Source organism: Antedon bifida, chromosome 3, assembly GCF_963402885.1.
Source record: "Antedon bifida chromosome 3, ecAntBifi1.1, whole genome shotgun sequence".
Classification (NCBI taxonomy): Eukaryota; Metazoa; Echinodermata; class Crinoidea; order Comatulida; family Antedonidae; genus Antedon; species Antedon bifida.
Window position 1 is genome coordinate 11102485 of NC_136228.1, and position 17039 is coordinate 11119523.

Genomic DNA, 17039 nt, shown 5'->3' on the forward strand with positions numbered 1-17039 from the left:
AATCCAGCCACAGTTTATTTATGTTCCGTAAAGTAATTTTCCTTCAAGAATACGATATTCTGATAAATTATTATTGATTCCTTTTGGTTAAAAACAGAACATCAGATGGATAGATGGTCATGAATACAGACCCATGTATAAATAGTAGAATTTTAAAAATACAAATAGCACTGTACATACCTTGGACTTGCAGGTTAAAGTACTTCTCTTCTTGACCAGCTTCATTTGTTGCTATGCAACGGTAAACACCATCATGTACCAATTGGGCATTCTCAATGGTCAGTTGGTGCTTCTTTTGGTCAAATCGTACACCCAATTCACTACCTTCCAATGGTACATTACCATTGTACCACTCAATGGTTGGCTCGGGTGTGGCAGTTGTGGTACAGTCCAGTGTGATGGCATTATTAATGGTGACACTTTCGTTAATTGGAAACTCAGATCCAAATATGATTGGTGGCACTATTAAAATTAGAAATATTCAATCAATTTGTTTACTCATCTTTTGCGTCCAATCACCACAGTTAAAGAATGTCAGGCAGGTTAGTACTTGGATGGGAGACGACATGAAAATACCTGGTGTTGTAGACCTGTGTTTATTTTGGGGTGGTATGCCTATATTAAGCAACAGAAGTTTTTGGCCTCTCTTTGTTACCCCTTGGTACACAATGAAGGTTTTTTTTTATTGTTAACAACATTTAATAACATAACATTTGTTATTATAAATCTATTTGCCTATTTAATTTACAATTACATACATTAAAAATTACTTAACACTTACCATTGACAACTAGTTCATATTCAACACTTGTATTACCAGCAATACTTGATGCAACACATTGGAACAGACCAGTATGTATAACATCTGCTCGGCTAATGGTCAGTATCTGTCCATCTCTGGACACCTCAACACCTCTCTCATTAGGTGTAACTAGATTGCCATCCTTGTACCACCTAATTGTGGGTTTGGGGTTACCAGAGACATTGCATGGAAGGATCACTTCTTTATCTTGTGTGACGGTGTATGTACGTGGTTTCATAGGGAACACCACATCTCCTCCGCCACTAATCACTGGTGGTACTAAAAACAAAAATAAATATAATTATACTAAAACTACCATTGACTTTGACTGCCCCTAATTTATGATACTAAAACCACTTAACCCTCTCACTATATGTTGCAATTTTATTCATACAAATATTTATCCATCTTCTCAGTATAAACTTTTCTGCAGCAGGTGTTGGGCGAAAGAGACTCCCTTTAATAAATTATTTATTTTGACTGTCAATTCTTACAACAATAATCTATACAGTTCATTCTATTTCATCTCAATTGAGACATATGGCCACGTAACAAGGACTGGTAGGGTAGGGCAATAAACGCAGTGATAAACTACAGGGGATAAAATGGACTAGACCCATGTACAGAAAATAGTACTTACTGTGGACAGTCACTCCCCAGAATTTAGTAGCTTGGCCAACTCCATTATCAGCTATACAGGTGTAGCGCCCACCATGTTCAGACACCACACTGGGGAAGTGCAAGGTCTGACCATTATCAAGGATCTGAATGTCTGGAGTCTTATCCAGAATGGTCTCTCCATTCTTCTTCCAGTTGATGTTGGCGTAAGGAACAGCATCAACAACCTCACAGATAAGATTCAGTGGATTGTGAAGGAAGATGACAACATCAATCGGTATTGTTGAGTTCACGATACGTGGAGGCACTAAAAAGACAATAAAATTAAAAACTTGAGGATGGCCTATACACAGTTTTAAAAAGACAATACAACAGACAAACAGAAATAGAAAATGGCATTTAATTAACAACATTGTGGAGGGATACTTAATGGATTTTCTGTAAGTCTTACCTCTAACGACCAGATCAAGTTGCAATGTAGTATTTCCAGCAATGTTGCTAGCTAAGCACTGGTAGCTACCAGAATCTGATCTTAAAACATCCGTAATCTGAAGGGTACCATCTGCCTTAATTTTGAATCGAGGACCTGAGACCGGTACACCATCTTTAAACCAATGAAAGTCTGGTACTGGTGTACCAGTGGCTGGACAGAGCAAGTTCATATCTTTGCCTTCTGGTGGAGAGTATTCCACAGCAAGTGCTCCACTCTCTATATTTGGTCTTTCTGTATATACAATAATATATACATAATGAATACGTAAGAAAGTGTAATTAAAAGTAGTCATTCAGCGTATTCAACTGGCCACTTGCAAAAACCTTGCAGTGATCTACTCCCACTGCTTGCATAAAAATAGCAAGGAGTTTCAGTAGCTACATCTAATGAGTATCTGCTTAAAACAGCCCAATCAAATACGCCATTCATTCATTCATCTTTTTATTTATTTATTAATACCATGATGACATAATATATACATAGCAAAAGAAAAGAAAAACATTCAAAATGAACAAACTAATTAGTCAAATATTCAATTACCTTGTACAAATAAGTGTATATCCTTCTGGATGGTGCCTGCAATGTTGGATACAAAACAAGTGTACGTTCCTTTGTCTGACTCGCGTGTACTGTTAAGATACATTGAACCAGACGACAAGATAATATAGCCAGCACTTTGTTCAGGAAGCACCAATCCTTCTTTACTCCACTGAAAGTTGGGTCGTGGGTTACCTACAGCCTCGCACGGCAGGAGGACAGGGTCACCAGGTGACACCACTATATTGTTCCTGTCAATTGGGATGTCACCAAACCTGGGTGGAACTAAATATTTTACAGAAATTAGTTAATAATAGTAGTAATATCCATTCCATATGAAATTAATAAATGAAATTAAAATTTGAAATAAAATTGATATATATATATATATATATATTCAAAATTAAGGCCCCTAAGCAATATTGGACAGTCAATTCAGGGCAACCATAGAGATTCTACAGCAATCCTGTGTAGTTACGGACAATAATGGGATGTCTTGGTAATTTTGGACAATCATAAAGACTCTAGTGCAATCATACTCTTTGGCAGTCATGCCAACTCCTTAGCTGTCATGAAGACCACTTGGCAGTCATACCAACTCCTTGGCAATCGTGACAACTCCTTGGCAATCATGACAACTCCTGGGCAATCACGACAACTCCTGGGCAATCATGACAACTCCTGGGCAATCATGACAACTCCTGGGCAATCATGAAAACTCCTGGGCAATCGTGACAACTCCTGGACAGTCATAAAGACTTCTTGGCAGTCATGACAACTCCTGAGCAATTGTCACATTGACATTTTGACAAAACAATTTTAATCATGGGCAGTTAAGAAAACTCATGAGTCATCAAGACGACTCTCGAACAATCATTGGCAGTCACAAAAACTTCAGAGCAATTATATGCAGTAAAGACGACCACCCCTGAGCAATCATAAATGATTAAATAATGTTGCATACTTACCATGTGTAATGAGGTGAATAGTCTTTGTAGCATTACCAGCAGTATTGTATGCTCTACAGATGTACGTCCCAGAATCCTTTGCAGTAGCATATTTTATTTCAAATGAGCCACTCTCTTGGATGTTGTGGTTGATATTGTTACCAAATATCTCTTGTCCATCTTTGTACCACTTGACGTATGGTTGAGGATATCCTTGAATTTCACATGGTAGAACAATACCACTTTCAATGACAACTGTCATGTCTACTGGGTCGTTGTTGTTGATTGTTGGAGGAACTAATCAAGAGTGGAAAAATGAAAAAAAAAACTATTATTAAAAATAAATGACATTATTAGTAACGTTTAACGATTGAAGGAAGAAAAAAAAGAACTACAGTTTGGCTTTTTAATGGCCGACAGTCACTTTAGTCTAGTATAGTGGACATGGAAAACAATTCTCAAGGTGAAAAACGTGCAATCTAGATTTGTAGATCAATTAAACATCACTTTTACACTCAGCATAACTAATACTGAACGGCACATGATACAAAAGATGTAGCTGTATAATACCAAGTTGATATAATCTTTTAAATACCAGGTAACTAAACTTTAAATATATATACAGTCAAACTCTCCCAATACCAGACTCTCTGTAATTTCATTTTTACCATTAGAAACACATTCAGACTTTCCATAAAACCAGACATATTAGGTTATCCTAAAGGTGTCCGGTATTGGGAGAGTTGACTGTATTGACATAATATTAGAATATTATTGACATACCTTGGATTTCTATATTCCAGTGTTTAGTTGCATTTCCTGCAACATTGGATGCCATACAGAAGTAGTTACCAGTGTCATCTTCTGTTGAAGTACGGATCTCAAGAGCACGTCCATCTCCAATGATTATGACATTAGGACTGTTACCACTGATTAGCTGGTCATTCTTGTACCAACTGACCTTAGCAGGAGGGTAGGCATCAGTGACAGAACATTCCAGGTAAATTCTGTTAGTCTTCACAACTGGCTTGTTTCTTTCGATTGTAGATCCGGTTATCTTTGGTGGCACTGAAATAAGAGGCATACTTAAGAAACATAAAGTGTAACCAGAAGAGTGAAATTAAATAATTTTACTCTTCCCTGGTGTAATATTGATGGCCCTGTACAGCATTATGAAAATAAGCCAGACTTTAGGACGTTGACAAGGTGCTGACAAAATGTCAATAAGGTAAAACATATTATATAATAAAATATAAAATGGTTCAGCATGAAGTAAAAAATTACAACTAAAATTTATAGAATCAGATGAATTGATGAATTAATATATTTTCCAAAGCCTCTTTCTGCCTATTTACACATTTCATGTCTTTAAAAAATAGGTCTACTTAGAAAGATTTAGTAATGTAATAATATAGTGGAAACTTATCTCTTATATTCTGTTGTGAGACTGACTGATATGATCACTGAAGCCTTTATGAAAGATGCCATGATGATGAAAGATAAACTGTTTTTAATTAAAAATAGGCTTGTCTTTTTTTGTAATCAAAGACAATACGTGAGATACATTTGACTCTTACCTTGTACCGTCATTTCAACGTCTACAGGTAATACTCCAGCATCATTGATGGCATAGCAGGTATAGACACCAGCATCTGCTGTATCCACTCTACGTATCTTCAGTCCATCTTCTGTCTGAATGTACTTCAGTCCATCTATCTGTAGCTGACGGTTGTTCTTCCACCATGTCACTTGAGGTCTTGGCGATCCAGTGACAACACAAGGTATGGTGACATCATTTGTAATGGTTGCTGCCACATTGTCTGGAGAATTTGGAGTTGGGGATGGCGGAACTGAAAGTACAATGTTTAAAGAAATGTTTTAAGAAAGGATAACAACAAATCTTTAAGAATTAGTCAACAGAACTAGGGAGTGGTCTTTCATTGGATATCAGAATTTCACTGGTATTGTTTATGTATTTTTTTGTTCATATATTCTTTATACCGAGTGGTCTCCTTAGTACTGCTAGGAGGCCAAATACATGATCAGCACACTGGGAAATGATTCCGCAAAGGTCTCTAACGTTCTGGTATCAGTGTAAATCTGAAATGTTTATGGTTCTTTTATTTTATTCTTTATTACATATCAATCTGATCACTTGACCAATTTAGAGTAACTGTAAAAACCTCTAGCAGTCAAGGTGTTAAGCCATATACCATTATAAAAATAGATTCAGGAACATGACATGACAGAGATATCTTTAACCAGAATAAACATCGACTGATGTCATTCTATTATTGGCCTACTTCCTAATTCCATGATTTGTATTCCTTCTGTGGAATTAATGAACCCAGAATTGAAAGCCATCTACTCTGTAACAACTAACTACATTTAGTAACTTACTAAGAACATTCAAAAAGATCTTCCTGTTAGCTACACCAGCCTCATTCTCAGCAATGCATCTGTACGTGCCAGGATCGTTTTCAGTTGTTGTCAAGAAGTGTAAAGTTCCAGACACCATCTGCTCCATAGTTTGATTGTTAATAGTCAATGGAACACCATTCTTTTGCCATGTGACACTAGGTCTCGGTACACCAGCTGCTTCGCATGGCAGAATGACGCCATCACCAATCACAACACTTCTTACTTGAGGGCCTTTGCTGATACTTGGTTTTACTACAAACACAAATTATCAGAAAATATGTTGAAAGCAAATTATATTTTTTAGTTACAGATTTATAAAGTATATTATCCTTCCTTTGATACATCCTACTAAAGGGACACTTTCCTGTGACACATACAAACAAAGGGATCATTATTATGTTTTAGCACTATGGCCAATCATATTAAGAGGACATCCCTGTTTAGGGAACACTTTGTTGGGACTCAGAGGTGTCGCTTTAATAGGGCTTTTACTGAATAAAAAATACAATTATATCATAGAAAACAGAACAACATACCAAAGACACGGACATCAACAATAATAGAATCGTTGCCAGCAATGTTCTGTGCAACACACATGAAGATACCAGAATCAAACACTTGTGTTCGTCTGATGGTCAATGAACCATCTTCCTGTACGATGTACCGTGTGTTGGTACTTGAAAGTGGAATATTATTGATCTTCCAAATATAACGTGGCGGAGGTGTTCCGTATGCTTCACAAAAGAGTGAAAGAGTGGCACCAGCATTCAGTGTCTTCACCGTGAAGTCTTCTTGGGAGATTGTTGGAGGCACTGAAAATATCAAGATTAAATTTTATGTACTACTGGTTTTTTATATATTACATTATGTATGGATCGAACATTTACCATCTAGTTGACATTGTTATTAAATCATAAATGAAACTAACCATAGATGGAGACATCATAGAACCGAGTACTGTTGCCGATAGTATTTGTGGCAATGCATTCATAGATACCAACGTCAACTTCCTGGAAGGATGGAATCTGCAAGAGCATGCCATCTTCAGAAATCTGTAAACCACTCTCCCAGAGGTAGACTGGATTGCCATCACGATACCATTGAATGAACGCGTCTGGGTGTCCATCTGTAACATTGCAGAACAAGTTGACAGGCTTTCCCAACATGGCTGCTTGCTTAGATGGGGTTCGAATGGTATTCTCTCCTGCAATTCTTGGTTGTACTAAGATTAAAGTAAATCAAAATTATTAATTCATCATTTTTTGACTAATACTATGTATAATATTACAGATTATAAAAATTGTATATAACTTCTTTTATATTAAAAAAAAGAAGATAATAAAGAACTCAATAATTCTGATTGTATTGCTTTTACCTTGTGTGTCAACCAGCATGCTTACACTATCTCTACCAGCTTCATTCTCTGCTATACATGTAAAGTTACCACTATCATATGGCTGTAAGCTGGCAATACTTAAGGTTCCATCATTCATTATAGTATAGCCTCTTTGATACTTCTGGATTTCAACATTGTCTTTATACCAATGAACCTCTGGATATGGAAGGCCAATAGATGAACATGGGATCTTGATTGAGGTACCCATGGTTGGCGTGACAACGGGTGGCATATCTTTCCTGATGTATGGTTTGCCTAAAATATTTTAAGATTTTAAATATTTTAAATTTTTCTTAATGCAAAATACATAATATAAAGCAGAAGCTAAATTAAAGTAGAAGGCATTGAAAACATTAACCCAAAAAATTGTTTGGCTATATAGTATATATATAGAATATGTAGACATGCAGTTTTGTAAGGCTCAGAACTTTATCCACTTGAACTACAGTGACCATAATTATTAGTTTTCGTATAATTCATACAATGCATATATTTTCACTGTAGCAACAGTATATAATCTGGAAGTTATATTTCATTGTTATTAAATATACATCTAATTTAACAAATTGTACTTACTAAGTACTTTGACCTTAATAAGCCTAGTCTCTGATCCAGCCTCATTGGTAACTACACAAGTATATGCACCAGAATCAAACTGGACAGCATTGTAAATTGTCAGAGATCCAGACTGCTCTTTAACCATGTTGTTGTTCTCGATGTCAAGAACCCTACCATCCTTCTGCCAGATCACATCTGGTGGTGGTACACCAGAAACCTCACATGGAAGGTGAGCGACTTCTCCAAGCATTATTTTTAATTCTGTTGGCCCATCACTGATCTCTGGTGGTACTGGTATTGGAAAATGAATGAAAATACATTTTAAACATTAAAATTATATAAATGTACAATTTACATAATAATGGAAAGAAGCAGAAGTTAAAATGTTTGATTATTTTGTTAAAAACAGAAAACTAGTTTGCTGAGGTTTGTGAACTCAGCGAATCAAATAGTCTTAGAGGAAAAAAGAGGCATTAAAATATGTTGAAAAAGGCGTTGAGTGGTGACCTGGTCTTTAAACCAGGGGTACCAGGCCTCTGCGGTACACCATTGTCCTCCAGAATTTGCAAACAAAAGTTTGCTAGCATAGACTAGGCTTTAGAAATACAATAGAAAATAAAACACATAACACAAACCTTGTACTTTCAACTGCATTGTACGTGAAGTATTCCCGACAACATTCATAGCAATACACTTATATTCGGCCGTATCTACAAGCTGGGCTGAACGAATGACGAGTGAGCCATCATCAAAATGCTCGTAATGAGGATTTGAAGTATCAATCTCACGACCGTTCATCTCCCAAATGAATACAGGTGGTGGAAAGCTGTCTACGGGGCATTCAAGTGTGACCAGCATGTTTACAATAACGTTGTAATCATCCAATTGATCGAGATCAATGATTCTAGGAGGAACTGTTTGAAAAGACATAATAGTGTACATTTATTGTGAACATGATTTAACTTACGATAATAATAAATAACATTATTATAGTATTTTAGATTCTTTGCAGTCATACAAATTAGACTGGAAGCTCAAAGATGCAGAAACTTGATTAAAAATGTTCATCTGGTTTTGGATATCCATGAATTAGTATTTGTTTTTGAAAAAAACAAAATTAGTGAAACTAACCTGCTTGACAGTTTCACTGTCCTGCTCGGAAAAGCAGGTTAACTTCGCTAATTTTTGTTTTTTTCAAAAAGAACTACTAACTCATGCAGAAACTTCTTGAAATTTAATACAATAGTAGAATAGAATAGAAAATAGTACACAAGCATTCAAAAAATAAAACCATATTTATATTTATATATAAAGACATCGATTAAAATCCAGACAAGATTTATAAACAGTTAATACATTAATTCTCTAAACTTTTTTTTTCATTTTCCACACAAAATGGTTTTACTTTAAATTTCAAGGTGGGTTATGATTGAGTGCACATAATAACCACCTCAACCTTTTAATGAACTTAGTTAAATGGCCCATTACCTGTTTAGTAACACTCAATTAGTCACTACTTACCATGCACTGTAAGATAAGTGATTTTCTCATCGGATCCAGCTGCGTTGGTCCATGAACATTTAAATTCTCCCCTGTCTTCTCGTACCGTGGATGAGATTTGAAGTGATCCAGACGGCATCTGAAAGTATCGCATATCATCCTTCAGGATAAGTATACTATCCTTATACCATGTGACTTCAGGTTCTGGTATTCCAGATGCCGGGCAGTTGAGTGTGACTGGGTTTCGTACGATGACTTCATAGCTAGTACGTTCATCCAGAATCAGGGGAGGAACTATAGAATAAAAAAAAATATTCTTTACGTTTATTTTTTTGTTCTGATAATCCTATGTAAATGTTATGATAATGACAATAACATTGCTTTATAACCTCTACAAAGGGAACAACTTCTGGACCAGTGTGTACTTTATAAGGGTGTCCACTTATTAGGGGTTGGCAGTAGAATTAAAACATATATTTCCGCTCGTTCATTTTACATAAAAGCACTGTCATCCCAATTTTTGTATCATTACAGTATGTTTGCTGTGCCTTTCTTTTTAAAAAATAAATTATTATTAATACCGAGAACCATATTTTGACAACGTATTTAAGGATGTACATATGATTTATGATATTTTAGCCGCCTTTAATTCTCAACTTACCTTGGACAAACATTGATATTCTTCTGCTTGTTTGACCAGCAGGATTCGATGCGTAACATTCATATTCTCCCGTGTCTGGATCTTGCACGTTATCGATGCTAAGCATACCACTTGCGATGATGTACATCATACGAGGATCTTGATCAATGTTCAACAACTGACCGTCTTTATGCCACATGACCTGAGGGTATGGGATTCCGTCTACCTCACATTTCAAATACGCTGTTTCCCCAGACACTAATGTTAGGCTGTTTAGTCCAGGTAGAATGGTTGGAGGAACTGAATATGAAAAAATATAGATTAAGTATAAACAGTAAAAGTGTTTGAATAATTTGTCAAATCACTTACGTTGCGTTTTGTCGTTGCGTTGCATATCTAGTGGGAACCAAGCTTTAATTTTAAATTTGTTTTTATTTTGTTATTTTGGGGTAGAGCATTAACATTTTTTATAACATGCGATTGTGAAACTTGAACTGATTTACATATTCTTGATATCAGTATGTAGTGCATTGATAAATACTTAATTGTAATAATAATATACACACGAACCTTGAATTTCAACACGGAAAATCTTTGAAATGTTGCCAGCAATGTTGGAAGCAATACATGTGTAGATTCCACTGTCGAGTACAGTTGTTCTGAGAATTCCGAGGTTACCGTTGGAATTAATGAACACCTCTTTGTTGGGATTGAGAAGATTGTCATCCTTGTACCAGGTGTAGTAAGGTGGAGGAGTAGATTCAACCTCACATGGTAACTCTATTGGGTTGCCAATTACAACATCTACATCATTGTCTCGGTCCCATTCAGGGATAACAGGTGCAACTTAAGATGAAGAACTTAAATATCAATATGTGTACTTCCTAATTGTTAGGTCTTTGTCTATGTTATGTACATTTTATTCATTAAATTTTTGTCACCAAAATACATAAAATGAAATGTATTTCTGTTAGAACTACTGAAATACTGAAAAGCTTTATTTGTCCACCATTATCATAATAAAATAACAATAGAAATTCTTCTTAAAGATTGACAAATATATTTTGAGATCCAGTAAAGCCTTTCGTTACAGAAATATAATTTACAAATTCAAGCAGGATAAATTTCTAGAAAAAATTATTACTAATTCAGCTTAAATATTCAATGACAACTATTTACACCTGACAATTGTATAATTAAGTATTTAAACATATATAACATTTTCACAAGAAAAAAACTATTAAATAATAATAAAATCAGTTTGAATTAGTCATGCTGTAGAAATTTTAATCTAATTTACACACATGAACTTGTGATGACATTCCTAACACTCAAAAGTGAATAAATGCCATAATTAAATTAAAATTGATAGTCATACTGTAACACTTTTAATATCATGTGTAGTTCTAAAAGCTTTGAAAATATTGTTATTGACGGATAAAGTTTTTATAATTTAAATGATAACTTACTGTTGACAAGAAGTGTAATTTCCTTTGATGTGATACCGGCTGGATTGCTAACAGTACACACATAAATACCAGTGTCACTCTCAATTGCGTTATGAATGGTAAGTGTGCCAGCTGATTGGTCGATTTCAAATCGTGATTCCATGTCACCACGAGTTGCTTCTACGACTTCTTTACCATCTTTCATCCATGTGATCTGCGGACTTGGAATACCGCTTGAAGAACACGACAGGGTGACTGAAGTTTGCTCATTAACATCGTAGACTTGGGTTTGATCTATGATCTCCGGTTGTACTGAAATTTTTAAATATTTAAATCATTATCATATTCATTCTATAATTTAAAATAAATTAACTGAACTAAGAAATTAATTTTTTTAAATTTCATTTCCATAAAAAAAAAAACAATGAAAAGTTCACCAATGCAGAAGGGAAAGAAAAAGTTAAATGAAAAATACTGAAAAATGCAAAGGATAATCAACCAAGAAGTTTGACATGGATAGGCCTAAAGCTCTGTCTACACTATCAAACTAGTTTGACAAAAAAAGTGTGATGTGTCCACATATGGTAGTATTATGACATTATTATGTCCATATATGGGCACATTTTGTTGTTACATAAAGTTTGATAGTGTAGCCAGAGTTTTAAGCTTTGTCTACACTATCAAACTAGTTTGACAAAAACCTGTGATATACCCAAACAGGGTAGTAGTATGACATCATCATGTCCATGGGCACATAACATTTTGTTACCACATAAAGTTTGATTTTGTAGCCAGAGCTTTAAGCTTTGTCTACACTATCAAACTAGTTTGACAAAAAAAGTGTGATATGCCCAAATATGGTAGTATTATGACATCATTGTGTCCATATATGGGATATCACATTTTGTTGTCACATACTATAGTTTGATAGTGAAGACAGAGCTTTATAGCTGGCATAATACAATAAAAACATACTAACCATAGACATCCAAGAAGATTGTCCTTTGTAGAGTACCAGCATCGTTCCTTACACTACAGATGTATGTTCCTGTGTCCGTCTTGATGGCACTGATAATTTCCAGTGATCCAACATCCAGTTTGGTTAGTCTTTGTGAGCGTCTCTTTATGGCACGGCCATCCTTCTGCCATTCAACTTCTGGAGTGGGAATTCCTTGCACGATACATGGAAGGACGATGTCATCACCTTCATGTACAGTCCAAACTCTTTCATCAGGAACAATTGTTGGTGGAACTAAACATAATAATAATTTATTTTTCAGTGTAAATAATCATTTCATCTGATTGCATATAAACTCCGTCTTGAAAATATACTTTAACAATACAATATAATTATATATATATATTTATATCTTTATCGTTTTGATTTAGGTTTTTGCTTATTTTATTTTGTATCTTCATTTAGATCCGCCACTGATACCCACAGCATTGTAATTTTTCAGTAATTTGCCTTTGGATTTATATCTATAAATATATCTATTTTATATAATATATTTTTTTCTTTTCTTTAATCAACTAATCCTTTGGAAAATTTCAAGTCTTGACTGACTATGTATAAAGTAATTATTTTACACATTTCTTCCTGGTATAAATGTATATGAGTTATCATATTATTTCCATCATATTTAACCAACAATTGCCAACGTATGTAATTTCTAATGTTCTAAAAAAATTATTTTGGCATAGTATATAATTTGATTAGTTCCACTTAAATATGTAACAACAGATAAAGGGTGCAAATGAAGCAAGTATCACTTTAATAGGTGAAGTCAAAGACAATTATAATGTAGTTTATCAGTTACATCAGACAAATCGGTATGATATTTGACAGGTGTCTATAATTATTGTTATCAGTGTGTGAATGATGCGATGCCAATCAACTCTTGCACTTGCATTCTTTGTTTCTAATTAAATATTATAGGCCAAAAGCATACAGTGATATGATGTAAACGTTAAGTGCGAACACAGGTTTAAAACTCTGATAGCACTTTAGAGATTAGACCTACTTTTAAACATTGTATAAAGGAAGGGGAAGAGAGGTTGGGAAATGGGTTGCTAAAGTTGAATGAGATTGGATAATGGTTTCTCTGGTTTATCGTCAATTTGCTTTTTTGGTTATTTTAGAATATTTCATGGAATTTTGTTGTTCTTCTTTTTATAAAGAGCTGAGAAGCATTTGTATCAGGCACTTGCCAGTATATATTTTTAATGATTAGTTAGTATTAGAACATACCCCAAACATTAACTGTAAATGTCTTTGAAATGTTTCCAGCAATGTTAGAAGCCACACAGATATAATCAGCAGAGTCAGAAAGTTTAGTTTCGCCAATCCACAATGTTTCATTGTTATTGAGTTGGTTAGTGGTTGTCGGCGTGATTCGGAAGCCGTTCTTATACCACGTGAAGTCGGCAGCAGGAACACTGTCCACGGAACAAGGAAGCCACAGCGTCTGGTTTATAACAACATTAACGACTCCTTCCTTCTGGTTTGGTTTGAACTTTGGTGGAACTACAAAGAAAAATACCAAATGAATAAGAGTATTAAGTATATCTATACTTTGCTTATATTCCTAAAGGGCTAAGTAAAATCCCAGGAGTACAATAATAAAGAAAAACTTATTTACTTCTAAGTATACACCTGGGATTTAATGTGGTATTTTTCATAGACAGATAATAAGCTACAGGCCTATGACAATTCTCCAGGGTCGTGGATGGCTTAATATTGGTTAGTAAGATTTGTGAATCAGCTAACAGTGTCATCATCAATCTGTCACTAATTATAAACTAATAAAACTTTATTTAACCCATAAAGATAATCTTAATTAACAAAATTAGCGTAATTTATTTTTAATTTGTCGACAGACAAAACAAGAGATTAAAAGTGACAAACTTACTGTTGACGAAAAGAGATATTTCCAAACTGTCGGTACCGGCAGGATTTCTGGCATCGCATGTGTACGTGCCTGCGTCATCAGCAGACGCGGACGTTATTATAAGGTTATTACCGAGCTGATAGTAATACAAGTTGTTTGTTGTGATTTCCTGGCCACCTTTAGACCATGTAATCATCGGGGGTGGATAGCCTTGTGTTGGACATTTTAAAGTGACGTTTTGTCTGAAGTTGACAACATAATCAATTTGTGGATTTGGTACAACACGGGGTGGAACTGTAAGGAAAACAAATCATTAACAAATAAACTAAAAAATTACTATTATTATGTGTAAAAATAAAAAATCATGTTTTACCTCTTACAATCATTTTTCATTTAAAAACGTAGACAATGGCTTATTTATAAATTTATTTAGGAACACAGTCAAGGATTGCCAAGAGTGACTTGTCACTGTACAGTCCTTCAGAGAGGTAACAATTCATTTCACATGACAAACACACACAAGATACATAGATAGGGCTTGTTTCTGCTATTGCCGAATAAACCGTTGATTAAGGAAAAAATGCTAACTTTACCTTGGACAATCAAGTTACTTTCCACCTGTGTCTGGCCAGCAACATTAATTCCTTCACACTTAAATACACCAGCATCTACCTCTTGGATGTTGGAGATTGTCAGCGATCCGTCACTTTCTAGTCGATAGTTTTGATTGAGGTTTGGATTTACTGGGATGTCGTTCTTGTACCAGTATACTTGAGGAGGAGGGTTTCCTTCCATTCTGCAATTTAAGGTGATCCTCATTCCAATAATGGCAATTTCCTCTGGCGCTGGGCTGCTGAAGATGTAGGGTCGTACTAAAAATAATAGGAATGATTATGAGAGAGCAAAATGGCATAACGATAAAGGATATCAGACAAGCATACAAGAGGTTCTGTTCGAGACATGTCGATTTGCTTGTATCCTTAGGCAAGTTACTTTACTCTCATGCCTCATTCTTCAGATGGTCATTTGATAAGTATTTTACTTTACACCATCTCCGTCCTATGTTATATGTTCTTTATCAGTATTTAATATTTGAAGAGATATGCGGGTCATCTTCCAGTGTACTGAGCATGGTCCTGTACTGAGCCCATGGAGAAGAGTCAAGACCATATTTAGACAGAGATCTTGGGACCATTATGCTATCAGCAGTAATCCTATTTCTGCTTGATATTAAATATAATTATTTGGTAATTGAAATATTCTAGTTTATGGAAAAAAAAATTACCAAGTCCAGTGATGCGGAGTTGAGCGGTTTCTTCTTCTTTTCCAAATTTGTTTTCAGCAATGCAAATATAAGTACCTGCATCATCAACAGTTAAATCTACAAGAAAAATAAACAAAATTTATTGCATATGAAAAGTTGGTATTATTTATTGTCTTGGCTCCTGTCACGTAACAAAACCCCTTTTGGGCTTCAATAGGGTTCCTATGTTTTTTACTTGATGTTATGTATATTTTTTTGACAAAGAAGAACTAATGTATTGTATTATATCATCATGTTGTATTTATTTCATGAGATAATATACAAAAAATAAAGAAAAAAAATTAAATATTGTTTAAAATACTTGTTTGAATTAAAATACACTTCTAATGTTTACAAATTTAAAATATCACCTCTGATGTGAAGAGCGCCCCCAGTGGTAACTGTAACTCTCGGGTTTGCATTCAAGTTCTTTCCATCGATTCTTCTCCATGAGATGATTGGTTTGGGGAATCCAAAGGCAAGACATGGGAATGAAGCATTCAATCCAATATCAATGGCAACATTGTCTGGAGGTTGCAGAATTCTTGGGATGGCTAAAAGTAACAAAATGAAAAGATTCAATTAATACCTGTAACTACACTTTTTCTATGAAATTTATTTACCTCAGGAAAGGAGGTTATGTTTCCACTCCTATTCATTTGTTTGTGTACAAGATACCTCATGAAGGTATAGTCGAGTCTTGTTTTGCCTATGTTTTGCCTACTAGTTTTTAGTATTTCTCAACACATATCTATTTATTATTTATAAATTAAAACTAGAGAGAAACCATATGTGCTAATGATTTACTCATAGTAAATTGGGGTCGAGGTAGGCTCTTAGACAATTTTTTTTGCAAATGTGGAATTTAAAGTATTAAAATGATCAACTTACATCCAATCTCGAGGTACATGGAAGCAGTTGCAGTGCCAGCAATGTTACTAGCAATACACCTGAACAAGCCTTCATCCAGCGTCTGAGCACTGGGCACTTCTAGGCTGCCATCTGATAACACCTGATAGTATGAGTATTCATCAATGATATCGCTGTCCTTCATCCAGACAATTGATGGAGGTGGGATGCCACTAGCAGGACAAGTTAAGATTACTGTTTCTTCCTGAGCAACTAGGATTTGCTCACTTACTAAAGTGATCTCCGGAACCGCTGAAATTCAAAGGCAAAATAAATTTAAAATAGCTTAAATTATGTTTTCTTTTCAAAGTAAATATATATAATATAAATGTCAGCATATAGTAAGATTTTTTAGTTCAAATGAAGTAAATAATTTTAATTTCGAATTGTCATTGTATAAGTGTTAAAGTAACTAAAGTTTGGTAGGCTAGTTTCAAGATATTGTAATGGTCCACTTTAAAATGGAAGTTTGTTTTGTTTGTCATTAAAATTATTTAGACACAACTTTGCGAAACAAAAAGAAACCACAGACATTTCCAATCTATTTTGATGTTATATATTAAATAAATTAATGAT

The 17039-nt window shown here is 34.7% G+C and overlaps 1 protein-coding gene across 2 annotated transcripts in view; it reads right to left on the bottom strand.

Moving 5' to 3' along the window:
• LOC144838551 (hemicentin-1-like) overlaps positions 1-17039 on the bottom strand; it is a 73111-nt gene that overhangs the window by 19598 nt on the left and 36474 nt on the right. For both annotated transcript variants that reach the window (XM_078693961.1, XM_078693959.1), the window contains exons 11-35: positions 16446-16715; positions 15926-16108; positions 15537-15632; positions 14845-15123; positions 14273-14545; positions 13612-13887; positions 12340-12612; positions 11382-11672; positions 10483-10758; positions 9934-10212; positions 9294-9566; positions 8408-8686; positions 7791-8063; positions 7194-7469; positions 6747-7040; positions 6355-6630; positions 5798-6070; positions 4975-5247; positions 4181-4465; positions 3419-3694; positions 2454-2735; positions 1872-2144; positions 1443-1727; positions 782-1081; positions 181-462 (exon numbers count right to left, since the gene is read on the bottom strand). In XM_078693961.1, the coding sequence (XP_078550087.1) occupies positions 181-462; positions 782-1081; positions 1443-1727; positions 1872-2144; positions 2454-2735; positions 3419-3694; positions 4181-4465; positions 4975-5247; positions 5798-6070; positions 6355-6630; positions 6747-7040; positions 7194-7469; positions 7791-8063; positions 8408-8686; positions 9294-9566; positions 9934-10212; positions 10483-10758; positions 11382-11672; positions 12340-12612; positions 13612-13887; positions 14273-14545; positions 14845-15123; positions 15537-15632; positions 15926-16108; positions 16446-16715 (6696 nt within the window). The remainder of the gene's footprint in view (positions 1-180; positions 463-781; positions 1082-1442; positions 1728-1871; positions 2145-2453; positions 2736-3418; positions 3695-4180; positions 4466-4974; positions 5248-5797; positions 6071-6354; positions 6631-6746; positions 7041-7193; positions 7470-7790; positions 8064-8407; positions 8687-9293; positions 9567-9933; positions 10213-10482; positions 10759-11381; positions 11673-12339; positions 12613-13611; positions 13888-14272; positions 14546-14844; positions 15124-15536; positions 15633-15925; positions 16109-16445; positions 16716-17039) is intronic.